General features: G+C 39.3%; 2 protein-coding genes across 2 annotated transcripts in view; one reads left to right on the forward strand and one right to left on the reverse strand.

The window, feature by feature from the left end:
* On the forward strand, positions 1 to 24,395 carry hspa12b (heat shock protein 12B). Its single transcript, XM_022205755.2, has 14 exons — positions 1 to 656; positions 3,738 to 3,801; positions 4,359 to 4,441; positions 5,043 to 5,167; positions 5,253 to 5,439; positions 6,306 to 6,410; positions 7,075 to 7,191; positions 10,497 to 10,674; positions 14,874 to 14,960; positions 18,082 to 18,186; positions 18,260 to 18,518; positions 18,614 to 18,717; positions 20,927 to 21,117; positions 22,059 to 24,395. The coding sequence occupies exons 2-14, from the start codon at positions 3,756 to 3,758 to the stop codon at positions 22,536 to 22,538; spliced, it is 2,067 nt and encodes a 688-aa protein (XP_022061447.1). The 5' UTR covers positions 1 to 656; positions 3,738 to 3,755; the 3' UTR covers positions 22,539 to 24,395.
* cct7 (chaperonin containing TCP1, subunit 7 (eta)) overlaps positions 24,329 to 27,722 on the reverse strand; it is a 6,318-nt gene continuing 2,924 nt past the window's right edge. Inside the window, exons 9-12 of the mRNA XM_022205756.2 lie at positions 27,466 to 27,563; positions 26,634 to 26,766; positions 25,998 to 26,204; positions 24,329 to 25,078 (exon numbers count right to left, since the gene is read on the reverse strand). Of these exons, the coding sequence (XP_022061448.1) occupies positions 24,851 to 25,078; positions 25,998 to 26,204; positions 26,634 to 26,766; positions 27,466 to 27,563 (666 nt within the window). The 3' untranslated portion in view covers positions 24,329 to 24,850. The remainder of the gene's footprint in view (positions 25,079 to 25,997; positions 26,205 to 26,633; positions 26,767 to 27,465; positions 27,564 to 27,722) is intronic.

Raw genomic sequence — 27,722 nt, forward strand, 5'->3', positions numbered from 1 at the left:
AGAGAACGAGATAAAAAGAGGAGCTCAGGATGAGGGATAGATCTGGATGAGGGGGAGGGAAGTGAGAGAGAGAACGATGACTTCACTGGGAGATGTTGATTCCTCCACCCTCACAAACTCTCCGTCAGGTAAATCCCCCAGCATTCCCCCCTATGTGCTGTCACAGCCCTCCCACTCCTGCAACTGGTGTGTGTGTGTGTGTGGTGTGTATGAGTGTGTGTCACCACTTTCCTCTGACATTCCTATGCGGAGCAGAGAGACGGAGCACTCGGCTACAGAGACACAACTGCAAATCAAACCCAAACTCCCTCAAAAGCAAGGACTTTTTGTTTTTTAACAGAGAATTTAATTTTCCTTGCAGTCCCCTTCCACATCCATCGGTTCCTCCTGGAGCTCTTTTCTGATTCGGGAATTCCACTCCTGGGAAATCTGCCTGCAGATCAGCTGGGAAGTCTTCCATTTTTCATAAGGGATTTCCAGAAAAAGCATCCTCTCTTGTCCAGCTACAGCTTTCCTCCTGTTCCTCTTTTCTCCATCTGCTTCCCTGGAGGCAGATTCCAAGCTTGGCAAATTCCAGAGTTTGGGAATACTTTAGTGCTCGTGCCAGGAGAAGCAAAACAGACGAGGACATAGCGGAGGAAGCAGCACTTGAAGGGGTGAGTTAACGTCAGAAGAAAAAACATCTTTTGATGATAAGTTGAATGCTCTTTGCAAAGGAGTGTGATAAACTTGATTTCACCTTTTGCAAATTGCATCTTTCTGCATGTTAAAAGTGCTGCATAATAATGACTAGCAACAATCTGTCTTCCGTCTGAGTCAACCGTATGTTTGCAAAATTGCTCAAGCTGATAGCGCTGAATAGTAATGGTGCACAGAAATGATGTGGGTTGCACAATGTAATGTTGGGTCTCACTGGAGTTCTGCTGATTCTTTGCAACATCTCAGTCAAAAAGAGAGAAGTAAAGAAGGGAAAGGAAGCAGGGGTGTAAATCATCCACTGCACATTGAGCTTAAGGAGACGATGGGATGGCAGACAAAAAGAAGAAAATGATGGAGATAAATTACATGCCAGAGAGAGAGTTCCATCCTCTCTCTGGTTTAATCATCAAACAGCAAGCTTGACTGCTGGACGTGGACAGGCGTGCTTCATGTTCAAAAGTGTAAATGCACACAGATGTTCCATGCATGTACGCACAGAAACAATGTCAAGCTAACTTACACTGGAAAAAAAATGCCCCTCTCAAAGCAAGGAAAAAAACTTATTTCAAAGAACTTTTACCTTGAAATAAGTGAAAAAAAAATCTGCCAATAGAACAAGTGAAAAATGGCTTGGTAAGGTTTCTTGAAATAAGATATGATATTTAGAATAATGAGATCTCAAAAGTAGCTGATAAAACTTTATTTTACCAGGATTGACGCTTAGGCGTCTTAACCCTCCTGTTGTCCTCATTTACAGCACCAAAAAATATTGTTCCCTTGTCTGAAAAAAATCCAAAACTTCAAAAAAAAATTCCTCAAATGTATAAAAATTTGCAAAACCTTCAGGGGAAAAAAATCCTTAAACGTTTCCCTTAAAAGTTTTTTTTAAAATCCCCAAATTTGGCAAGAAATAAAAAATAAAAAAATGAAAATATATGTAAAAATTGTAAATATTTTCAAAAAAATTAGTACAAATCTTCAAAAAAAATCCTAAAAATATCTAAAGTGATTACGTATATATATCAGTCAAACTTCTAATATTTTCTTTAAGAACATTCAGAAAAAAATCAACCAAAATCCAGCGAAATTCGCTGGATTTTGGTTGATTTTTTTCTGAATGTTCTTAAACATTTCTTGAAACATTTCTTTTTTTCCATCAAAAAATGTTGAAAAAGTTCCCAAAAAATGTTGAAAATGTGGAAGTTTTCACTGTGAATTTTTATTTTTTTTCACATTTTCAAACTTTAAACGGGTCAGTTTGACCTGCAGGATGACAGGAGGGTGAAACAAGATAATTTCAAGACTATTTGACTTAAAAATACATTTAAGATGCATTGTCTTAAAACAAGTCCCTCCATCTTGCTGAAATGTCTCTTGTTAAGTGAATGTATCTTAAACCGAATGGGATGAGACATTTCAACTAAAAATAATACAAATAGACTTGGTAAGATTTTGACTTTTTGCAGTGTATTCCCTCTCTCACAAGAAAGACATTTAAACAAGCACATCTTTATTTTATTGCGCTGGACTGTTTGGTTTGCTGCTGGCTCAAGATCTGATCCCAGAGCTGTAATCAATACTCACACACAGAGCAGATGCACCGTCAGGAGGAACAAGCAACCAACTACTACAGATTATAAGGCACTGCATGTCCTAGAATTATTCCATGATATCTAACAGCAATAACTGCTCTGTCTCTCACTTGTCCACATTGTCGGCGTTTGCTTCTGCCAGCCAAAATGTGAGCTCATATCATAGTCGTTTATGCTATTTGGAAGACGTCCTGATTCCAGAAAGCTTCCCGACGCAACCTGGCCTCTGAGCGCTTATAGTATCGGGGAGTTTGATGTGTAACAGCAAAGTGACAGTTGCTATAAAAGATAGTTAGGGTGTGTTTCCTTCTCTTCCCCTCCTTGGCTGATTAATGCTTTCTCAGGTCCAGAATTACTCCCCATTTTCTGTCTAATGCGCTATATTTACAAGTTTGTGTAGCACATAGCGCCTCCCAAAGTATGCACGAAATGAGAGAATGGATTACTCTTTGCTGAAATATATACCACGACGCAATGTTTTGACTGATTCTAGCTCATAATAGTAGGAAAAGTGAAGGTGTTATCAATATCAATCACACTCATGATGGCTACATGACATTCAAGTATAAGCTGTGGCAGTGAGTCAATATGCAAAATACCAGAACGCTGAAGCAGCTAAATGGAATTCAGCCAGCAGTAATTTTAATTTTTACACCTCCTCTGACAGGTCATAATGTTGAGTGAAAAAGGGCCTTTTGGAAAATAGCATGATGAAATCGGTAACCATGAAACTTTCTTCATTTCACGATTAACGTTTGCAGTAATTTCTAAAGCTCGTTCAGCAGAATGAGTCGCTTAAAGCGGCGTTAAGTGATATTTTTATGTCAGCGGTGGATCGCTTAACCCTCGTGTCGTCCTGTGGGTCAAAACTGAGCCATTTTAAAGTTTTAAAATGTGGGAAAAAATATATATTTTCATCGTGAAACTTCTGATGTCCACATTTTCAACATTTTTGTGAAGTCTTTAATCATTTTGTGGTGGAAAAAAAGAAATGTTAAAAATGTTTCTTAAGAACATTCACATGAAAATCAACCAACATCCAGTGAAATTTGCTGGATTTGGGTTGATTTTTCTATGTGAATGTTCTTCAAGAAAATACTAGAAGTTTCACTGATATATTTGTAATGACTTTAGATATTTTTTTGGAAGATTTTTACTCATTTTTTGAAGATATTTACAAGAATTTTCTTGCCAAATTTGAAGGATTTTTAAAAATAAAACTTTTAAGGGAAACTTTTAAGGAATTATTGGAATTTTCTTTCTGAAGGTTTTGCAAATTTTCAGAAATTTGTGGAATTTTTTTGCTGAATTTTTGGACTTTTTTTTCTGAAAAGGGAACAATATTTTTGGTGCTATAAATGAGGACAACAGGAGGGTTAAACATGCTTAAGTCTGACCATCAAGCAGTGTATTAATTATTCTATATGCATTTATGTTTGTCCTTAGACCCTGGCTCCTGTAAACATGGTTGACGTGATGCAGCCAGATAACAACAGCCTGCAGTTACCGGGTGAGAAACACACACACACACACACACACACACATATATGCAGTCATTTATTTCCTACTGCCACCTGGTCAAAGTGACTCACTTCTCCCTCTCTATCTTTTGGAGTGTGAACACGCTGACCTTTCCATGTCTCCTCCTCCCACTTGGGAATATTACTCTCTTCAGAATCCACTGACATTCCGGTCATTCCAGTTCATTATAATTATCCGATCTCGCATCAAGAGAGCAAGTGTGTTTACATCCCAACCCGCTAATCTCCGCTGTGAAAAATTCGGTGTTTTCTGCACGTATATTAGTATGTTAGTATCAGCAGCTGATGACAGTCCAATTCTGCCTCTTTCCTTATGATAAGGAAGTTTTCCCATGGCTGCATATCGCTCCAAACAGACTGCTTATTTTTTATGCTTCTGTTCATCTTCTGGTGGAGTACATGTGGTGTTTCTCTAGTATTAAGTAAAACATCATTCAGATGAGATATTATGAGTTAACCACCACATATTGCATATTGTTAGATTCATCTTTCTTCTCCTTATCTCTTCTGTTCCATGAAATTCCAGGTGAAAATCTGTCGACCCCGTCTTCGCCCGCCACGGCCAGAAATGACTGCAGCATCACACCCCTCACGCCCTCTCCGTCGCCGGTATTTATGCTCCCACAGACGCTCACCACAGCCACTCCTACACACTCTTTTCCTCTTTCTACTTATGTTCTTTTATATAAAGCCCTTAAACAAGACCTGTAAAGCCACATCCACTTCTAACTGCTATTAGTGGTTTATAATAACAGCTATGCTCACAGCTTAAAGTGAAGAGTAAACTCAAAGCGAGTACCCAATAAAGGTTACAGTCTGCAGCAGAGAAATAGATGCATGTTGGCACTAATTCTCACAAGAGAAACAGCCTCTGATTTGTAAGCCAACCTGCTAATTCTGTTTCCACTCATAGAAGCCAGTTATTACATAAATGTGAGAGATGTTGGCTTACATACCACCCGTGCTTCCTTTTGCAGACAAAAATGATAGCTTATGTTGGCCTATTCAGTCTACAATGTTTGTAGGTGGTCGTAAATTAAAAGAATTCCTTCCTTTTTATGTCTACAGCCATTCTCACAGTGCTTTGAACTAACATGCTAATGCTACCATGCTAATGTTTAGCAGGTATGCTGCTTCCCAGGTGAGCTAACATGCTAATATTTGCTAATTTCAAAAAGGGAAACTCTATTTTTTTCTGTATCTGTACCAGAGGGTGGAGCTCAGACCCAGGATGGCGTGCCCCTTCTCGGTTGTCGTGGCGATAGACTTCGGGACGACCTCCAGCGGCTACGCCTTCAGCTTCACGCAGGACTCGGAAGCCATACACATGATGAAGTAAGAGTCTGTGCATTCCCTTCTGTTCTGCTCCGTTCTGTTATTTCCCATCCTTGACAGCCTTTTTTTCCTCCAATCGATGTAGACGCTGGGAGGGCGGCGACCCTGGAGTGGCCAATCAGAAGAGCCCGACGTGTCTGCTGCTCACTCCTGATTTGCGGTTCCACAGTTTTGGATTCGCGGCGCGAGATTTCTACCACGACTTGGATCCGGAGGAGGCCCGGCACTGGCTTTACTTTGATAAATTTAAAATGAAGATCCACAGCACAAGCGTAAGACACATGGCAGAAAAACTACATGGGACAGAAAGCCAACTTTATATAACATCTAGAGTAAAAGCTTTAAATTTAAACTTATTACCGGGGGAAAAACTGTGAATTGCATATTTTAAATCTGTTACAGCACATCGAGTATTGATGTCATCGTATACTGACACACCCAAAAGTTCACGGCTATATCATTACAGTAAGCTAAAAAGTAAAACAATTTTGGGTTAAAACAGAAAGATTTAACCCTCATGTTGTGCTGCAGGCCAAAATTGACCGGGTTTACTGTTTGAAAATGTGGGAATAAAAATATATTTTCACAGTGAAACTTCTGATGTCCACATTTTCAACTCTTATGGGAAATCTTTGAACATTTTTTGGTGGAAAAAAGAAATGTTAAAATTGTTTCTTAAGAACATTCACATGAAAATCAACCAAAATCCAGCGAATTTTGCTGGATTTTGGTTGATTTTCATGTGAATGTTCTTAAAGAAAATATCAGAAGTTTTACTGATGTATATGTAATCACTTTAGATATTTTTAGGATTATTTTTGTAAGATTTTTACTATTTTTTTAAAAAAAATATTTACTAGAGTTTTCTTGCCAAATTAGTTTTTTTTTTTAAATAATACTTTTAAGGAATTATTTAAATTTTCTTCCTGAAGGTTTTGCTCATTTTCAGAAATTTGGGGAATTTTGTTTTTTGCTGAATTTTTGGATTTTTTTTCAAACAAGGAAACAATATTTTTTGGTGCCCATAAATGAGGACAACAGGAAGGTTAACTGGGCTGACTGTAAGTTTCTCTTTAAACATCAGATAGAAGTGTTCTTCATGCTGTGGTGTTTCAGCAGTTGTGGCTGTTTGCTGCAGGATCTCACCATGGAGACAGAGCTGGAGGCAGTCAACGGTCGGAGGGTCAGGGCCATCGAGGTGTTTGCTCACGCCCTTCGCTTCTTCAGGGAGCACGCTCTAAAGGTACGTTCTCGTTCATTATTGCAACCACAAGAGTAAAAAAAAAAGGGAGCAAAATGCAAAATAATTGGCAATGACAAAATGAGAGAAAAGACACGAAACTCAACAAAAAGGAACAAAAAATCTACAGAACGCCAAAAAAAGGGCAAACAACACAAGCAAGACAAAAAAGGAAACATAAAACTACAAAAACGAGAAGCAAAATGAAAAAAACGTGAGAAGAACGACAAAAGTCAGACAAAAAGAGACAAAAACAAGGCATATAAATATTACAAAATGACAACAGAACGATGAGCAATCTGGTATTTTACTTCATGATCAAAATAGCTTGTCATGGTCTCGACATTATTTAAAATGTATAGTTTTACATGTTTACAATTTGCAGTTAATGCCTTCTCTGTAAACTTTACAAAATCATCCTGTGGGCCGGATTGGACCCTCTGGAGGCCCAGTTTTGCCCCGTGGGCCGCATGTTGGACACCCTTGCTCTAGAAGATGTTTTATTTGATCTATTAGTAGGGCTGTAGTGCAACTTTGCTTAGTATTAACACAATAAAAGTCAAATCAGGAGAGAAATGCTGGTTTAAGCTAGATTTGAGAGAAGCCAAACTGAGGCTCATATGTTAGACTTTTACCAAAATGAAATGTTTCCTGGATTCTGTTTTAGGAGGTGAAGGACCAGTCATCATCTGTGCTGGAGGGAGAAGAGATCAGATGGGTGATCACAGTCCCTGCTGTGTGGAGACAACCAGCCAAACAGTTCATGAGAGAAGCTGCATACCTGGTGGGAAAACACACTTACTGACATACTAACACCTGCATCCAGCATATTTCTTACAGACGTTTTATGTGTTAAGTTACACAAAACTACTCTTCAGATTAAAATGTTTTGCCTATGGCTGGGAAGGTTTATCTGCACTATAGTCCAGAAACATGCTGTACACATTTACATAGTAAATAATTAGGTTTGTGGCATTTTTTGTAGATTAGACCCACTGATAGCTGCTTTTCTTTATGTGTCCTGTATCTTGTAGCTACATATCTTTAACCCTCGTGTCGTCTTCATTTACAGGCAGCAAAAAATATTGCTCCTTCATCTGAAAAAAATCCAAAAATTCAGCAAAAAAAATCCCTGAATTTGTCAGGAAATAAAAAAAATAAAATTCGTAAATATTTTCAAAAAATGAATAAAAATATTCCAAAAAAATCCTAAAAATATCTAAAGTGATTCAATATATATCAGTAAAACTTGCTGGATTTTGGTTGATTTTTTTCTGAATGTTCTTAAAGAAACATTTTTTTAAACATTTCTTTTTTTCCACCAAAAAATGTTCCAAAATTTCCCAAAAACGTCGAAAATGTGGACGTTTTCATTGTAAAAATTGATTTTCTCCCACATTTTCAAACTTCAAAACAGGTCAATTTGACCAGCAGGACAACAGGAGGGTTAATATCACTGATTTATGATTTGATATATATCATAATGTAGTATTATACATATGCAGAGAATCGCTGTACAGCCAGTGAGCAACAAGGAGATAAAATAAAACTTTTTTTCCTTCTGTACGCCTTCCCACCAAAAACACACACCCCTCCTCTGCGTACTTGTACAATGACTTGTCGGAAGTGTACGTACACGGAAAACAATGCGGGAGGTCCTATCACAATACACATCAATGATAGTGGACCGACCTGTGCATGTGAGCGTGCGTCTGATTCATGGGAAAGACTTGCAGCCTTTCACTCTTAATGTCATCCTTTTCTTATTGCTACACACACAATGAATGCAGATTTCATTCTAATCTGCCTTTAAGTCACTCGAATCGTCTAACGCAGGGGTGTCAAACATGCGGCCCGCGGGCCAAAATCGGCCCTCCAGAGGGTCCAATCCGGCAGCAAAGTGTAAAAATTACAGAGAAGACATTAACTGCAAATTGTAAATTTGGAAAACTATAATTGTAAAATAATTTCTGGACAAGTTGTTTTGATCATTAAGTGGAATTTTATATTGCTCATTCTTCTTTTGTTGCTTTGTGTCTCATTTTTGTAATATTTTGTCTTGTTTTTGTTGTTTTTTGTCTGAATTTTGTTGTTTTGCTTCTTGTTTTTGTCATTTTGTGTTTCCTTTTTGTCACACATGTATTTTTGGTCTTGTTTGTGTATTGTGTGCATTTTATCTGGCTTGTGTCGTTTGTGCAAGTTTTTATTCGTTTTTGCCAAATTTTTTGCCAAATTTTTGTCACTTTTCTGTTTTGCTTTGTGTCATTTGTCTCTATTTTTGTCATTTTGTTCTCATTGTTGTCATTTTGTGTCTCATTTTTGTAATATTTTGCCTTTTTTTTGTAATTTTTTGTCTTGTCAGACTGTTGTTTTGGTCATGACTACATGTTTTGCTCCTTTGTAGACACTGTGATCTTTAAGTTGTCATGTGTAAATGATAAACTGAGGTGTATTATTGCTGAAATTGAATTTATTTTCTTAAGAAACTTCAGGTTGTTCATGTTTTGTTAATTAAATGTGAACATTTGAAGGACATACTTTTTGAACAAAAACAAAGGAAGAAATTGGACTTTTATGGGTTAATATGCTGTAGTTTAACTGGTCCGGCCCACTTCAGATCAAACTGGGCTGAATGTGGCGTTGAACTGAAATGAGTTTGACACGCCTGGTCTAATGCGTGCACGCCTTTCACGTGCACGCCGCTACAGACGTGCACACACCCTTGCTGGCTCCCGGCTCGAGGCGTGTGTGCTTCCTGCTGGTGATGATGTCACCAGGAGCGAACAATAAGGGAGACCGGCGTACAAACACAGGAAGTGGAGACCAGATCCCCGCCCAGCAGCACACTCACCGCCACGGCCGCTCTTTTCTCCTGATGCATCGTACGCCTCTCCTCTGCTTTCAAGTCTGTCTTTCACCCCAGCAGAGAGTCTTGTGTCATTTCTTTTCCCATCACCACCTTTCGCCCTCCGTTTACATTTCTCTTGGTGTTTACGTTGTGCAGCTGTCCTTCAACATGTGTGTGCGTTACTCCTCTTCTTTTTATAAATCTTTCATTTTTTTATTGACCTCCTTGAGTCGCCCTGCCCTCCATCAAAATGTCATGAAATGTATAATGTCATTTTTGTTTTTCTAACATCTGAAAAGATTCCTAATCATGATAAGCCATGTTGTTTCTCATACTTTGCATCCATTGTTTCAGTTTTTGTTCTCTGTGATTCACAGACAACATTCAGAATTTACTACAATATAAAAATGTAACTGAATCTCCATGAATAACTCCTTGAATTTCCCTCAGGATTAATAAAGGATCTATCTATCTATCTATCTATCTATCTATCTATCTATCTATCTATCTATCTATCTATCTATCTATCTATCTATCTATCTGTCTATCTGTCTATCTGTCTATCATCCATCCATCCATCAGTTGTTTTGATCATAAAGTAAAACACTAGATTTTTCACTGTTCTTGTGTCAATTAGTGTCTCAATTAGTGTTTTTTTGTCTCGTTTTTGTCGTTATGTAATTTTTTTGTCTAATTTTTGGTCTTTGTTTTGCTTTGTTTCGTTTGTCTCATTTTTTGTCAGTGTTTTTGTTGTTTTTTGTCATTTTGTGTTTCATTTTTGTATTGCTTGTGTTTTTCTTATTTTTGTCATTTTGTGTTTTGCTTTATTCGCTGTTTTGTGTGTCATTTTGTCTTGTTTTTGTGTTGTTTGTCTGTTTTTTTGTTGCTTTGTAACTTTTTAGTCTAATTTTTTGTCTGTTTTGTTTTGTTTCGTGTCATTTATCTCATTTTTTGTCATTTCGTTTCACGCTTTTGCTGTTTTGTGTCTCATTTTTGTCAGTTTGTGTCTCATTTGTATAATATTTTGTCCTGTTTTTGTTGTTTCTTGTCTTTTTTTTTGTCTGATTTTTGTCATTTGTCTCATGTTTTGGTTGTTTTGCTTCTCCTTTTTGTCATTTTGTGTTTCCTTTTTGTCTCGCTTGTGTTTTTTTGTCTTACTTTTGTCATTTTGTGTTTTGTTTTATTCTTTGTTTTGTGTCTTGTTTTTGTCTCCATCTTCACTCCTCTGTTGTGTCTTCCAGGCTGGTCTGGTGTCTCCTGACTGTCCTGAGCAGCTCCTCATCGCTCTCGAACCCGAGGCTGCCTCCATTTACTGTCGCAAGCTCCGCCTCCACCAGGTGATTGACCTGAGCCTGCAGCCAATCACAAACGGCCTGGATCTGGACGGGTCCCGCCCCTTCGACTCCAGCTTCAGACAAGGTAGAGTAGACAAAATGTGTGTGCATGTGTGGGTTTTTTCCTTCTTGTAGGCTTCGTCATTAGCATAAGCATGAAACCGTACTGTGTTCCTGGAAATGTTGCCGTTTGATTTCACTTGCGGATTGTGGTTTTTTGCAAAAGATGAATCTGTGTGTGTGAGCGCAGAGGGTGAAGATTTGGCTTTAGATACTGCTCATGGTTTCGCCTCAGATGACTCTGCAGTTGTGTGTGTTTGTGGGCTTTGGAGAGGCCGTATGCTTCGTGTAGAGGAGACAGAGAAGCAGGGGAGATGGAAGGTGAAAGAGCAGAAGAGCTGAAACCGACCATGGAATTCCCATGAAAAGGAAAATTCAGCCTCTCAGGCCACCATTTAGCACATAAGCTCTTTAACTAAGTTTACGGTGGTCCAGAAAAGCTTTGCTGAAGTGTCCCATTTAGTTAAGGCTCACTTCAGCATCAGTTTAACAGAAACTTGTTTTAAATGGTTCAAAAGTCGTCCTGGATGACTGAAAATGTCTCTAATGTCACAAAAAAAATGGTTCAGGATGACTCAAAATGTGTCTAATGTGATAAAACCCGTTCAAAAGGAACCAATGTTTGTCCAGAATGACACAGAGATAATCCAGAATTACTCAAAAATGGTCAAAAACTACTTGAAAAATGTCTAAAATTATTTCAAAATGTGTTCAAAATGAACATTTTTTTGACAATTTTGGAGAAGTTTTTTTTATCATTTTGGGCAACTGAGTAATTTAGGAGACATTTCTGATCATTTTGGGGTTATTTTGGACGTCTCATTTCACACAATTTCTGAATTGTTCTGGACCAGTATAGGGGAATTTTGCGGATTTTTTTCAGAAAAGGAAACAATATTTTTTGGTGGAAAAAAATGTTTCTTGAAGAACGTAAACAAAAAAAATCAACCAAAATCCAGCGAAATTTTCTTGCGTTTGGTTGATTTTTATGTGAATGTTTATAAAGAAAATAGAAGTTGTACTGATATATTTTTAATCACTTTAGATATTTTTAGGATTTTTTGGAAGATTTTTGCTCATTTTTAAAAAAAAAATATTGACAAGAATTTTCTTGACAAATTTGGGGGATTTTATTTATTTATTTAGTTTTTATTACAAAACTTTTAAGGGAAACTGTTAAGGAATTATTGGAATTTTCTTCTTGAAGATTTTGCAATTTTTCAGAAATTTGTGGAATTTTTTTGCTGAATTTTTGGATTTTTTTCAGACAAAGAAACAATATTTTTTGTTGCCTGTAAATGAAGACAACAGGAGAGTTAAATAGAAAGTCCCAGTCTGGAAAAGTGCCTCCAGAACCCGTACAAAAGTGACAACTTTAAACAAACATTTTCAATTTACTAAACAGAAAACTGCTCACAATTCTACAGTAGAGCTGCACAAAAACGAAGCATGTGCCCCACAGTGAAATACCACTAAACTGCAAGGAACAAAAGCAATTTCAGGCTGGGAAAAGGGATGCATAATTCAGCGAGCGAAACATGCCGTCCAAAATCCCCTGCAAAGGCCCACTTATACATATGCAGTCAGTGACACACACACAAAGAACATTCACACACACTGAACACAGGATATTGTAATTGGAACAAGGTGCAGTGAGACTATGATCTCACCCCCTCCCGGCCTGTCATTCCCCCTCACTCACTTTCTTTTCCCTCCATTCTTCTCGCATGTTCTCTCCATCTTTTGCTTTCTTTTGCCAGAACTTTGCAAGTACTCTGCCGACCCAGACCGCCGCACAAACACACATATTTACACACACACGCACACACATTTGGCATCGCTTTTTTACTATCTTTAGCTTTTATTCCACCTCATTTGGTGTCCAAAGATAGCACTGGGGAGTCATTAGCGCACACACGAACGCACACACACACATTTTCTTTTTCTGCTGTTTCATGTAAATGGTTTCCAGACTTACGTTCCGTTCATCACCGCCGTACAAACACACACAGATGAAATCAAGGCTGTGCAATTGTGCCGTTCTTTGTTCGGCTTCATTTACAATGTACACACACTAGCGCACAGCCGCATACATTACCTCCTGCGTCATCCACGGCCCTGAAACAACTGTAGCAGCGCTTTGTTGCTCTTTGTTGCTCAATAAGTGTGTAATCTTTACAGTCGGGTTGTTTTCTTTTGTCTCTTTCTGCCACAAAGCTTGCTGTCTCTCTCTCATAGATAATATTTTGTGGTTTGCAGTACACTTCACTACTCAGACCTTTTGTTTAAGGCTTATAAAACGAACATTTCCGCACAATCATCGCCAATTTATCAACAAATAGGAGAGAAAGGTGGATTTTTTTTTATTGCAACTTCCTCCTCTATTTAGTTTGATTTATAATTACACAGTGCCTCCGTCATTATGTCTCATTTCATGCTTTCCCCTGCTTTTATGGAGGCATATAAATGTGTCCGCGCTGTCAAACAGGCTGTCAAGTGTGTTGTATTTCTGCCAGCTGTGTATGAGCGTGTTGCGTTTTCGTTGGCCTCCGTCCATGTTCTTAACCTGCCAGTCGTTCAGGTCACATGTCAAGAGCAAATATAAAGCTGAAATTCGAGAGCGGTCTTCATTTCCAACAAATTGCTCCTGTCATGCAAAAACATTATGACTGTATGTTCTTCTTGTTTTACTTGGATCCAAAGATTTACCTTCTATGCTGCTTAAATGTCACGAACTCTTAGGTTATAAAACTTGTTTAAACCGAATATGTGGCATAAATTAAAAACATTCATCCTCATTAGGTTGAAAGTGAGGATGTTTAGGTTTTTCTGTACGACATTTGATTTTGAGAATTAATCAGATGCAATATAACGTGACTCAGTGTTGACATGGAGACATAAGATGCTTGAATGCAGGCGAAGCAGCGCAAAGTGGTGATGACACTTTGGAAAGAATCCATACCAACTCCTGTGGAATTGTTTCATTAAATAAATATCACAATAAAGCCAAAAGCTGAAAACATATGTCTAAAAACTGCTGCAACCCTTTTATCCCAAAACAAATCGTCCGAAAGTCCCTCTGCATTCATATGGCATGTTTTTTTTTGACAGTTTCTTATATCCACTGCCAGCATATACAATATTTGTAACACAAAAAGGCTTAATAAAGAGGTATTTATTGGCTGCTGAGACCAAAACCACTGTTTGTAGCAGGCTGTAAATATCTTTATTTCCGCTGCTAAGTCAGGCGTTTTAACAGGGAGGTCTGTAGGGATTGGCTCGTTTTTGGAGTCACCCTCAAGTGGTCGTTTGAAGAACTGCACTTGTGCACTGTCTTCATTTGTTGAACCCCAAAGGTTGCTGCTTGGTATAACATTAGCATTTATAGACGAGATATATTTGAAGTATTGCTTACCTCTGTTTTTTTTTGTCTCAACCAGCTACTAAAAAGAACATGTCTCTTTCGCTGCTAAATGCACCACCGTGCTCACAAGCTAGTTGCTAACTAGCTTGTCATGAATTGTGATTTTTGAGCTTTTTTAATCGAAACAGCTGCCTGCTGCAGCTACAAATGGCACAATCTAATGGCAGTGATCTATTGCATTATTAAAATAATAATTTTAAGATCAGAGCTAGAACTGAGAGATGAGTAGCCTACCTTACCATAAAAACTGAAAGTAGGATGAAGTGTGACAGTGTTGTCAGTTTAAAAATGCATCTGCAAAACAACAACAGAAAAAAATGACACTTCTGAAAAATTTATGTGACGACAACTTGTGTAAAGTGTCTCCAGGCTGTGATTGTCATTTGCCAAGAAATATTTAACTCTACCACGAACAAATGACATTTTTGTCATAATTCTTGATCTTTAGAAGTAAAAGTAGTCGCATTTTTTTTTACCGTCCAAGCCTAACAGCAAACTCAGCTAATTGTGGATCATTGTTTCAGTAGAGAGCTTCAACAAACTGTAATCATGAGTTTCATATCAGTCCTATTATGACTCATGAAGCCGAGACAACATGTTTCCCATAAAGTTGAGCTGGAGGGTAAATAGTAAATTCCTCCCCTAAAGCAGGTGAAGAAGTTTGTATTGTTTCTTGTCTGAACAGATTAAGAAAGAACACTCTGAAGAATAGAAGTATTACAGGTAACTTCACTGAAACTGTATCTAAATGTCTCAGGTATAAAAAGATGTAGAAAATGTAAAATATCTGTGTGTTGCAGCGAGGGAGCAGCTGAGACGATCGAGGCACAGCAGGACCTTCCTGGTGGAGAGTGGGACTGGAGAACTGTGGTCGGAGCTGCAGACCGGTGAGGCCGTGTGTGTGTGTGTGTGTGTGTGTGTGTGTGTGTGTGTGTGTGTGTGTGTGTGTGTGACAGACCCCACATGTTGGAGAAATTGATGATTTTCACCTCTAACCTCAGGCTGACTACGAGGAGCAGACACACCTACTTTAATGTGGGAGGCTGCACTGAACTACTACTATGACTACTCTCTAATATCCTTTTTTCTCTTGAATTCTCAGTTTTGTTTTGTTTTTTTTAGCATTGCAACAGTTTACACACACATCTACAATAGCCGCTATGTGTACTGTCAACAGTGATTAAGATAAGAAACAGAACTTTATTATTCCCAGAGGAAATTCTTGCCCATATGATAAATTGAATAAGCCTTTTATACATTAATTATTCACATCTGCATTCAAATTGTGTATTAATAAGCTCACAGTAAGTTGCAAATGAATGTTACCATTGCAGTCAGTCTTTAGACAATTAATTGAATTGTAGAATATACATTAGGATGAATCTGTGTCAATTCAACAGAATTCAGGAAATATATTGCTCTACCATGACTTGCGTAAGTTTAGTTATTTTTCATTTGAGACCCAAAACGACATTATGGAGAACACTTTAGCTGAATTGTTTTTGATGTTTTCCAACCTGCAAATTTTGTTATTTTCACCATTTCAAAAATGTCTTAACTGGAAAGCTTTTACAAGGAATCAATGCCTCCAGAAATGTTCCCACAGCCTTAAAATTAGATGAGGATCGAGATCTAAATGACTCCAACGGATCACAAATAGTAAATTATTGGCCCTTGACAATGAAAAAAAGAGAAAGGTTTTCAAAAGAGGGTCGTATTGGGGCTTTACAAAGTTCCTGATAGTGTATCATATACAAGGATAAATCCATATTTCCTACTGAAAATAGTCTTTAGTTGAAATTTCACCAACTTTTAAGGTGTCTAACATCAGTTACACTTTTTTTCCCCCATTATGACACGTCTAATGGTGATGTGGACTGTCATTATATATGCAAAGTTACAAATTGCTTCTTTTCTTCAGGTTGAAATTTAAAACCATATGAGCCGTATTCTCCATATCTATTTACACAGGAACTTTATGCAGCCTGACTACCACCCTCTTTTGAAAATGTTGCACTTCTTTTTCATTTTCAGTGAAAATAATGAAAAATTTGACCGATTGGAGCAGTTGTATCTGTTAAAAACAATTAACTTTGTGTCCTCACCAGATTTAATGACTGTGGGACACTGAAATAAAGTTAAATAAAAAACAAAAAAAACATCTATGTCTTTTACAGGACTTAGTATTGGGTCCTATAACTAATAAGTAAACTGAACAAAATCTGAGATGCATCAACACCGCTACCTGAAATGACCTTTTACATTTTGTTCTCTTTACATTTTTTCCCGTTATGATTTGCCTCATGATGAGTCACTCAGTTTAAGTTCTTTGATTGCTTTGACAGCAAAGAAACTTAAAAGGCAAAAAGAACCTCATCCTCTGAGTCCATTTAGTATTATTTTCCGGTTTTTACCATATTCCATGGTCTTCTGCAGCAGAGCTAGTTTGCTCCGTTGAGCAGAAGAAGGCTGAAAGCTCCAAAACAAAACATACTTTGATTTAAGATTACGACTAATTTCACACTCAGCGGGGAGCTCTGATTGGCCCGACGCAACCACAAGCACAAAATTAACAACCCAGAGTGTGAAGCTGAGCCCGGAATGATAAAATCCTGCTCGGGGAGAATTAAAAGCGATGGTTCTGCACACAGCCGTGTCTTTGTGTTGAGCCATGACAACAATCTAAGGAGCCACGTGGCCCCGGTGACCCTTTCTGCTCCCTTTCCTGTCCACAGGAAGGACCCAGCCCATGGGACTCTCTGCCCCTGCACTGTAAATACACCCAAGGAGCAGAAACCCTCTTTTATCTGCTTCCCTTGCATTTTCTTCTCTCGTTCCTGCCTGCATTTTGCATTTCTTCTCGTTCCCGTTCCTTACATTCCTCACTCTTTTCTACCAGCTCCTGCTCTCTGGTGTTTAGGGTGTGGTCGGCTGAGGCCAGGACAGCTACACCAAAACCACCTCTTATCGCTGAGTGTATCGTAAACACACACGCTCGCAGAGGGAGAGCAGCAATCACACATGACTGAAGGTTGTTTATGTTGAAGGGGCTGCTGGTTGAAGAGTTTCAGGGGAAACTGCAAACACGTACACCGAAACAAGACATTCAGGCGTTCCGCTTAACCCTCCTGTTGTCCTCATTTATGGGCGCTAAAAATATTGTTTTCTTGTCCCAAAAAATCAGCAAAAAAATTCCCAAATTTGGCAAGAAAATTCTTGCCAATATTTTAAAAAAAAAATGAGTAAAAATATTCCAAAAACATTCTAAAAATATCTATAGTGATTACATATATATCAGTAAAACGTCTATTGTCTTTAAGAACATTCACAAAAAAATCAACCAAAATCCAGCGAATTTCGCTGGATTTTGGTTGATTTTTTTGTGAATGTTCTTAAGAAACATTTTTTCCACCAAAAAATATTGTTTCCTTGTCTGAAAAAAATTCCCAAAATTCTGCAAAAAAAATTCCCCAAATTTCTGAAAACTTGAAAACCCTTCAGGACGAAAAATTCCAATAATTCCTTAAAAATTTCCCTTAAAAAAATCCCCCAAATTTGGCAAGAAAATTCTTGTAAATACCTTCAAAAAAATGAGTAAAAATCTTCCAAAAAATCCTAAAACTATCTAAAGTGATTCCATATATATCAGTAAAACTGCTATTATTTTCTTAGATTTTTTTTGTCGATTTTTTTGTGAATGTTCTTAAGAAACATTTTTAACGTTTCTTTTTTCCACCAAAAAATGTTTAGACTTCCCAGAAATGTTGATAATGTGGACATCACAAGTTTCACTGTGAAAATATATTTTTTTCCCACATTTTCAAACTTTAAACTGCATCAATTTTGACCTACAGGATGACATGAGGGTTAAATAAAGATTATCTACAGTTTCCTTCTACAAGTTCAGAAGAAACTCCTCAATCTTTACTGTACTGCATCCTGGCTCAGTGAATAAAACGCTCAGTCTGAAGCAGCTTAAAACTGTGTGTTTCTGCCTTCTTTCTGCAGGTGACAGGTATGTTGTTGCAGACTGTGGAGGAGGGACCGTTGACCTGACAGTCCATCAGATCGAGCAGCCACAGGGGACACTTAAAGAGCTCTACAAGGCTTCAGGTGCACTCTTTCACCATCAACACACAAATAAATTCATTTCCTTCAGTTTCCAAAGCTGCATTTTCTCTTCCAGGCGGGCCCTATGGAGCCGTCGGCGTGGACTTGGCCTTCGAAGCCATGCTGTGCCAGATCTTCGGCGAGGACTTCATCCAGAGTTTCAAAGCCAAGCGGCCGGCAGCCTGGGTGGACCTCACCATCGCGTTCGAGGCGAGGAAACGGACGGCGTCTCCTGGCAGGGCCAACGCCCTCAACATCTCCCTGCCCTTCTCTTTCATCGACTTCTACAAGAGGCACAGAGGGCAGAGCGTGGAGGCCGCCCTGAGGAGGAGCAAGTGAGCGTTTGATAGGCGACCAGTGTGAGATTGATTAGTTTTTTTTATCTATAGCAATCAAGATGCAACCTTTCTCCTCTCTGCGTGTGTTTCAGCATGAACATAGTGAAGTGGTCGTCCCAGGGGATGCTGCGGCTCACACAGGAGGCCATGAACGAGCTCTTCCAGCCCACCATCATTAATATCGTCAAACACATTGGTGAGAAACAGAAAGACACAACAGGGCTGCACTCGTACACACAAACTACATTCAGGTACACAAAGTACTCACCTCCCTTGTAAGTTTTACCCAACATTGAGCCATGGTTAATAAAGTTTAGCTTTTTTGACAAGAAAGAACAGAAAAAGACTTCATATTTTTATGTATTTAACACTATGTTGTAAAAATCTGTTTTCACTTTGACAAGAAAGAGTCTTTTTTGTCAATTTGTGTCAAAAAAAGCCTAATTAAATTTATCAGAATTCAATGCTAAAAAGCAATAATAGGGAAAACTTGACAGTAGAACCACGTGGTTTACAGTGACTAATTTAATTTGATTGAATTACTTTGTTTATTTAACTAATTAGATTTAAATAAAGCTTTCATTTCAATATTAGTCTTGTTATTTAACCCTCGTGTCATCATGCAGGTCAAAATTGACCCGTTTTAAAGTTTGAAAATGTTGAAAAAAATACATGTTTTCACAGTGAAACTTCTGATGTTCACGTTTTCAACATTTTTGGGAAATCTTTGAACATTTTTTGGGGAAAAAAAGAAATGATAAAAGTGTTTCTTAAGAACATTCACAAAATAATCAAACAAAGTCCAACAAATTTTGCTGGCTTTTGGTTGATTTTTTTTGTGAATGTTCTTCAAGGAAACATTAGAAGTTTTACTAATATATATGGAATCACTTTAGATATTTTTAGGATTTTTTTGGAAGATTTTTACTCATTTTATAATAAATATTTACAAGAATTTTCTTGCCACATTTGGGGGATTTTTTTCCAAATTAAACTTTTAAGGTAATTTTTTTAGGAATTACTGGAGTTTTCTTCCTGAAAGTTTTGCAAATTTTCAAAAATTTGTGGAATTTTTTTGCTGAATTTTTGGATTTTTTTTCAGACAAGGAAACAATATTCTCGGTGCCCATGAATGAGGACAGCAGGAGGGTTAATAATATACTCAGACAGAAAGAGACAGAGGCACTTTGTTCTGTTTTTCTTTTCTCAGTATTTTTTATAACTCTTCTGTGCTGCTTTGCATTAAATAAAATCTACAAGGAGAAAACCTAAAGCTTGAGGTAAGCACTGACCTGCATATCCATATATTAACAAGAACACAGAAACACAAGCAAAAATGCAGAGGCTTCCCAGTATAAAGCTGTAACATTTTCCTTTGACAGTATGGTGTTAAATAAGTCTCCAGGAAGGTGCTGTAGCGCCTGTTGTTCTCTGCTATTGTTCATAAATGAGAAAAGCCCAAAACTTTCATCTTAAATTAAAGAAACTATGTATATTTACACACTTAAAGTAGCTTTAGATTTTGACCACTTGGGGGTAGAACTCAACAACAATCAGAACGTCATACATTTAGCATCTTATGGCTTTAAAAAGTTAATATTGCTAACTCTAAACCGTTTACATCGACAGATTCTGCCCCTCTTTCAGCTCTGGTTTGGTCATCCACAGCTGATGAATAAAGCTGTTAGTTTACTGTGCTCAGCTGCTATCGCCTATCAGCAGTTTGGTGTTGTTTTTTCACTGCAGATACCTGACTGTTGCTGTTTGTTATCAGTGAACCAAAACACTCACATTGTGAGCGTCAAACTGAAACAATAAGCTTAGCAAAAGTTTGGGAACTTCAGAGTTGGGTGATGAATTGCTTGTGGTTTAATCACTGTGAGCACACATCGTAATTTGAGCCGTTGTTGATTTGTGCAACTTTTAAGTGGCCGAGATGGGACTTTGGTTTGTGACTTTCCCACGCTGCTCAAACTTTTGACCTTCTGAAATGATCAGCTGCCAGAACCATAAACTGAATGACTTCTTTGTGCTGCTTAGATCACACATCCTAGTCTGCTACTGCTAACGGACACACAAAAAAAGGACAAAAACAACACTACAAGCTGCAGCACAAACCAAACAAAACAAACCTCAGGCGTAATGGCTTCCTTAGTCTCCTCCTACATGATGCTGACTTCGTTTTTTTCAGGCTTGTAGAGATAGAAATGTCTGTTTTGAATCAGTCACATTCCAGTGGTACATTAACAACAAGGGGACTGGGTTTCTAGTGTGCAGAAAAACACTTAGACACACAAAAAAGGTTGGTTTGTATCTTTTCAATAGAAGTATAGCTGATGGAAACCAGGCAGAAATCAACAGCTATGAGTAAAGAAACATCCAACCTTTCTCCTCTTCGCTGACAGAGGAGCTGATGGCGAAGCCGGAGGTCCACGGTGTGCGTTTCCTCTTCCTGGTCGGTGGTTTTGCTGAGTCGCCCATGCTGCAGAGAGCGGTCCAGAAGGCTCTGGGGAGGACGTGCCGCATCATCATCCCCCATGATGTTGGTCTGACCATCCTGAAGGGGGCCGTGCTCTTCGGCCTGGATCCCACTGTGGTGAGAACTCAGGAGAACCAGTCAGTGCCAAAGTAGAGCTCTGATTAGGGATTGACTGATGTGGGTATTTTATGGCCGATACCGATTATTGGCAATCAAAGAATAGCCGATATTTGGAACCGATATCTTCAATTTCCCTCGGGATTAATGAAATATCTATCTATCTATCTATCTATCTATCTATCAAATGTAGTGATTTAAAGGTATGTGACATGTAAGTGAGACAACAGCTGAACATATAAAATAGAAAGTGATTAAATTTGGACACTCTCCTCTGTTTATGTTTGATCCACTGATCGGTTTGTCTCCTCCAGTTACATCTGCTGTTCTTCTCTTTCACTTTGATTGCCTTCTAACTTAGCCGCCAACCGTTAGCATAGCCTTAGCCACTGTGTAGCTAATTTCCTGGTTTGTGACAGCAGCTTGTGTTTCTTCTTTAGTCTAGTCTGGTAACACATTTATTAATAATCGTCACATAATAATCACAATACCATCCATCCATCCTCTATACACCGCTTTATCCTCATTAGGGTCGCGGGGGGTGCTGGAGCCTATCCCAGCTGACTCGGGCGAAGGCAGGGGACACCCAGGACAGGTCGCCAGTCTGTCACAGGGCTACATACACAGACGAACAATCACACTCGCATTCACACCTACGGACAATCTAGAGTAATCAATCAGCCTCAGCATGTTTTTGGACTGTGGGAGGAAGCCGGAGTGCCCGGAGAAAACCCACGCATGCTCAGGGAGAACATGCAAACTCCATGCAGAAAGATCCCAGGCCCACCCCGGGATTTGAACCAGGGATCTTCTTGCTGCAAGGCGAAAGTGCTAACCACTACGCCACTGAGCAGCCCATAATCACAATACCGATAACTGAAAATGCCAAATGTGAGGCCGATAAAAGTCTGTCCTTAGGTCTAACAATCTCTCTCTCACAGGTCCGAGTGCGTCGATGCCCTTTGACCTACGGCGTCGGCGTCCTGAACCGCTTTGTGGAGGGACGCCACCCTCGGGACAAACTCCTCATCAAAGACGGCCGCGAGTGGTGCACCGACATCCTGGACCGCTTCGTCTCAGTCGACCAGTCGGTGGCTCTGGGGGAGGTCGTGAGGCGGAGCTACACGCCGGCTCGTCTGGGCCAACGCAAGATCATCATCAACATCTACTGCAGCGCCACCGACGACGTCACGTACATCTCCGACCCCGGCATCAGGAAGTGCGGGACGATAACTCTGGACCTACCGGAGCCGTTGCCGCTGCCGGGAGCGGTGGGAGGAGCAGGAGCTGGAGGAGCGGGACCGGAGAGGAGGGAGATCAGGGCGACCATGCAGTTTGGAGACACAGAGATCAAAGTCACAGCTGTTGACGTCATGTCTAACCGCTCCGTCCGGGCCTCCATCGACTTCCTGTCTAACTGAGGAGGAGCAGGACGTGGAGATTTGAAAACACACAACTGATTCCAGGGATGATAATTTTAGAAAAAGCGGTACTTTGGGAGTGGTGTTTTTCTTGGAGGGAGCGTTGGATTCTTAGAAGGAACTCCACTAATTAGACATTCACTCATTAGAACATGTATTACGACTCTCCATCCTCCTCTACAAACATCTTGGCTGAAGAGCAAAGCGCCCTCACTGCACAGAAAAGAAGAAATTAATTTGTCTGCCTTCTGGCTCTCAGCGGAGAGTTTGTCATGTCACACCGTATAATCCTGTCACCGGCATTTCCTGCCCAGAAAAGTCAGAGAAACACTCTGTGGAGCCAAATGCAAGCTGGAGGCTGAGTACAGATCCCAACACTCCAAACACAAACCTCAGAATTCAACTTCACTAGGATGAAGGTTTTATCGTATAGGACTCTACCTGACACAGCATGCTACCTAGAGTGACACAAACTCATGTTCACTGTTACATATAAAGACTGTTGTCTCCTATAATAACTGATACCTCATTTAAATCCCGTTACTACAGCTGCTACCTGGACTGCAGCTTTACCTCTCTTTCGTGCTCCACCTAGTGGTGAAAAGACTGAACTGCAAACTAAAAGTGCATTCAACGTTTGTCAAGATGAATGTGAACACATCCAAGGCTGGTTTACTAGGAAGGACTGTGGCGTTTTAACAGCAAGAGTCTTAAAAAGTGACGCATTTTCCTCGGTCCAGATCAGTCTAAGAATTCAAACTGTGTAACAGTTATTTTCGAAAACATTTAAAATGTTTCAAAAAGCTGCATAATGTGGTGAAGAATCTACAAACATGATATAGAATATCAGCATTCATTTAGATTTGCATCTTTTGGCTGTTTTATGAATTTAAATCCTGACTTTACTCACTTTTTCTGTTTGTTGGTCTCTACCAGCCCCTGAAGATCATGTCTGACTCCACTACTCTGCTAAATACTCCACTACATTCACCAGCTACTCGGATACTCTATTGGTTTGCTGGTTAGGTATTGCATAGTGGAGCTTTTTAAAACACCAGAAAGCAACATAATGAGCTCTATGGTCACAACTTTAAGGGAGGACTGGTGGTAATTCTCTATTTTCCTTTTACTAATTTGCAACTATTTTAAAGAGCAGCTTTAAAGTGAGCTCCTGCAGAAAAAGTAGGTGGACGTGTTTTTATGCGTTTTCTGTAATGAAGTGTACTCATGTTTATGTCTAAAGTAAAAGCTTATGAACCACTGAGGTCCAGCGTGGAGGATTTAGAGCATCTAGTGGTGAAGATACAGAATACAACCGGCTGGATTCTGGTCGATTTTTTTCTGAATGTTCTGAAAGAAACATTTTTATTAACATTTCTTTTTTTGCACCAAAAAATGTTCAAAAATTTCCCGAAAATGTGGAAGTTTTCACTGTGAAAACCTATTTTTTTCCCCACATTTTTAAACTTTAAATCGGGTCAATTTGACCCGCAGGACGACAGGAGGGTTAATGGAAGACAACTTGCTCATATAAAGGGCTCATTCTAACTTTAAAAAGCAGTATTCTTCTTTTTAGGTGATGATACACTCTGCATTTTATTTCTGTTGTTAGATCCCACTAAATCCTCCACACTGGTTCTTTAATCTTGTTTGTTTTGACCTCATCTCTAGTACGTTGTGTTTCAAACCGCAGGCTGTTGAAAGGATAAAACAAAGCTCCATCCTCATCCTACGTTTTTCAAATACAAATCATATGTATATCTTTAAAAATGACACATCACAGTCAACAGTATGATCCCAGCTGTGAATTTATTGACGAGAATGGTCCAATAAATAGTTTCACACACTTTTTCAGAACTGCTCGACATCCTATCAGTGCTTTGCTTCCCGTGTTGCACGTCAGTTTGTAACACAAAACCAGATTACAGAAGTTATGGAACGGCTCCTTCAGGTGAGAAGAAGAAGAAGCGCCGACCTGAAGGGGACAGGAGTGTTTGTTTCCAAACTGAGGGGGAACTGCTGTCATTTGGCTTCAATTTCAGAATACAGATGGAAACAATGCTTGAAATGTTACAGATTCAGTAAGAAAAACAAAGAAAAAGTCCAAACAAACTTGAAATTGCCCGATGAGTTTCTCTTTCCCCCTTTGTTTCCCTTCACTACACCTGTCATTTGTTTGTGTCTGCGACTGCTTACAATGCCTCATTTTATGGAGAATTCAAACCCAAATGCAGATCAGACGACCTGACGACCTTCTGTCTGCATGTGGGCTTTACTGCCTCTACAAAATGAGGTTTTGTTCTTGCTTCCTCCTAGTGAGCGTGGGGTCTGCCGCGGCCTCGGCCTCTTCCACCGCCCGGAGGTCCGTCTACGGTGCTGCGAGGGTTCTTGATCGTCTCGTCCACCGACAGGATGAGACAGGCCGCCTCCGACGCCGCCGTCAGGGCGTTGATCCGAACGATGGCGGGCTCCCAGACGCAGGAGGCGAAGTTGTCGGCGATGTCTTCGTTGTTGATGTCCACGCCGTACCACATGCCGCCCTGAGAGGAGGTGAAGCAGAGTCAACATTAACAGATTAATCGCCTTCACAGAGTCATACAACAAGGTTCCCAGTGTCTAAGATTAAACGCTGAACCTCCAGGTCTTTCTTAAGAATGAAGACAATAATAACTATATCTTTCACATTTTTGGGTTGCATGTCACAGAGCAAAAGTCAGTCGTTTCATAATGTATATTTTCTGAATTATTTCTATCAATTCTGTGACATCTTTACTCATTTTTTTATTTCATTTTTGCCCCGTTACTCATATTTGTAGTAAATATCTATCATGCTTTGTCAATGAAAAAGGCAAATTTGTTTGGTAAATTACATTGAAGTCCACCTTCGTGTCGTCCTGTGGGTCAAAATTGACCCATTTTAAAGTTTGAAGATGTGGAAATAAATGTATTTTCACAGTGAAACTTCTGATGTCCACATTCTCAACATTTTTGGGAAATCTTTGAACATTTTTAGCGGAAAAAAGAAATGTTAAAAATGTTCTTAGAGAAAATAAAAGTTTTAATGATATACATATAATTACTTTAGATATTTTTAGGATTTTTTGGAGGATTTTTACTTAATTTTTGAAAATAATTCCAAGAATTCTCTTGCCAAATTTGAGGGATTTTTTTTAAATAAAACTTTTAAGGGAGAACTTTTAAGGAATTATTAGAATTTTCTTCCTGAAGGTTTTGCAAATTTTTATAAATTTGGGGAATTTTTTGCTGAATTTTTGGATTTTTTTCAGACAAGGACACAATATTTTTTGGTGCCGTAAATGAGGACAACAGGAGGGTTAACCAGTCATCCTCAGTTAATTCTATACCAGCTTCTTTTCCCCATCTTGACTTTATGAATGTGGCAGAAAGACCCCTTTCCTGTTGTAAAGCTGAGTAAATCTGTAAGATTAATTTCCTTACCTGTGCATGTTTTGCGCGCAGTTTGTTGAGGATGTTGGTGGCGTCGAAGCCGGCGTTGTCGCACAGCTGCCTGGGGATGACCTCCAGGGCCTTGGCGTAAGCTCCAATCAGCAGCTGCTGTTTTCCAGGGATGGTTCTGGAGTAATCCCTCAGGTACTTGGACAGCTCCATCTCTATGGCACCTCCACCCGCTACGATGGAGTCATTCTGGAAAACGGTTCACACGTTTAAACCTTGTTGCAGACGGATTGGCCAACAAAGTTTACAGAATTTGGGAGCTGACGAGGTACAGATCAACTCGTTTAGTGCAGTCACACACACACTAATCTGGTGGTAATGTTTGTGAGAACAATAAAGAGCAGTGAGCTTTAACAATCTGCTCCCCAACCCAGTTTCTGCCTGTTAAAGATCTCAAACAATGAGTTGCTTTATCCAGGAGAATCTGCACCCATACAGCCGAGAAGAAAGTTTTACTATGTTGATCTTTTCTGGTCATGGAACCATCACACACAATGAAAATAAAAAAATACTATTATAATTATTGAAAACCTAAGTCTCTTTCTACACAGACTGTTTTTACAGATGAAAATACTCCTACTGTCTATTTGTTTGGACATTTATCCACGTGTCTCAGACCTTGATGGCTCTGCGGACGATCATGATGGCGTCGTGCAGCGATCGCTCCGTTTCCTCTGTGAACTGCTCGGCTCCGCCCCTCAGGATGATGGTGCACGTCTTCGCCTTCGGGCAGCCCTTGAAGAAGTTGTACCTGTTAAAACAGAAACAAAAGTCACAATGTTAGAATTCAGGATCTTCACAATCTAAACCGTATTCAGAGTTCTGAGGTCCAGGATGAGGAGCAAAAATACAGCTGAGTGTTCTTATATTTGGTTGGGCTCATGTTTTTAGTTTCTCATGTTGAAGTTGATTTCTCTTTAATCACATTATAACTGAGTATAACAGCAGATACACTCAAGGCTCAGAATGAGTTCAAGCAGACACCTAAACTTTTCATTTTAACTTTAAGATACTTGGACCGGAGCAGTCGGGTTCAGCTTTTGGTCATTTCTAACAGGCAGGTCCTGATGAGGGCTTATGTCAGATTGGGCTGTTTTGGATTTAGGATTCTGCCCTTGTTTTGTTCTGTTGTGTTTGGGAACCTTTTCCAAGGACTAAAAGACTCCACATCTCTTTTATCTTGAGTGTTGTTGATGTACATAACGGACGTGGAAGCTGTGGTTGTGTTTTTATTTGTTGTCAAGTCCTGCTGCAGAGCAAATTTCCCCAAGTAGGACAACAAAGATAAATCCTAACACAATCAACACTGAAAAGACACACGTCTGCCAATAAATATAACCCAGTACATTTCTGCATTTGTTTCTAAGCAGACAAGACTGGAGCATATAAAGTTGCAAAAAGAAATGCTCTTTTTTCATTCAAAAGTGAAGAGTTTCGTCATCTTTCTTACCGCTCTCCTCCGACCTGAACCTCTTCGAACAGCTCACACTGTCCCAGGACGTCGTCGGTCATGGCTCCTACAGACGTCTGGATGGAGCCTCCACAGGCCTGGTTGTCACATTAAACACCATCAGTCAACAGGTTCACAAGCTTCCAGCTGCTTCTACATCAGTCCACAAATCTGCATTAGCAGCATCCAAGTCAACGCAAACAGTAACTCATTTTTCAAACCTAAATAACCGACATGTGACGCTTGTATTCATGCAG

The sequence above is a fragment of the Acanthochromis polyacanthus genome, chromosome 23 (genome assembly GCF_021347895.1).
Source record: "Acanthochromis polyacanthus isolate Apoly-LR-REF ecotype Palm Island chromosome 23, KAUST_Apoly_ChrSc, whole genome shotgun sequence".
Classification (NCBI taxonomy): domain Eukaryota; kingdom Metazoa; phylum Chordata; class Actinopteri; family Pomacentridae; genus Acanthochromis; species Acanthochromis polyacanthus.

Coding starts and splice junctions, on each gene's coding strand:
- hspa12b (XM_022205755.2), top strand. CDS start 3,756: ATGGTTGACGTGATGCAGCCAGATAACAACAGCCTGCAGTTACCGG. Junction 3,802..4,358: donor CAACAGCCTGCAGTTACCGG/GTGAGAAACACA, acceptor ATGAAATTCCAG/GTGAAAATCTGTCGACCCCG. Junction 21,118..22,058: donor TCGGCCTGGATCCCACTGTG/GTGAGAACTCAG, acceptor TCTCTCTCACAG/GTCCGAGTGCGTCGATGCCC.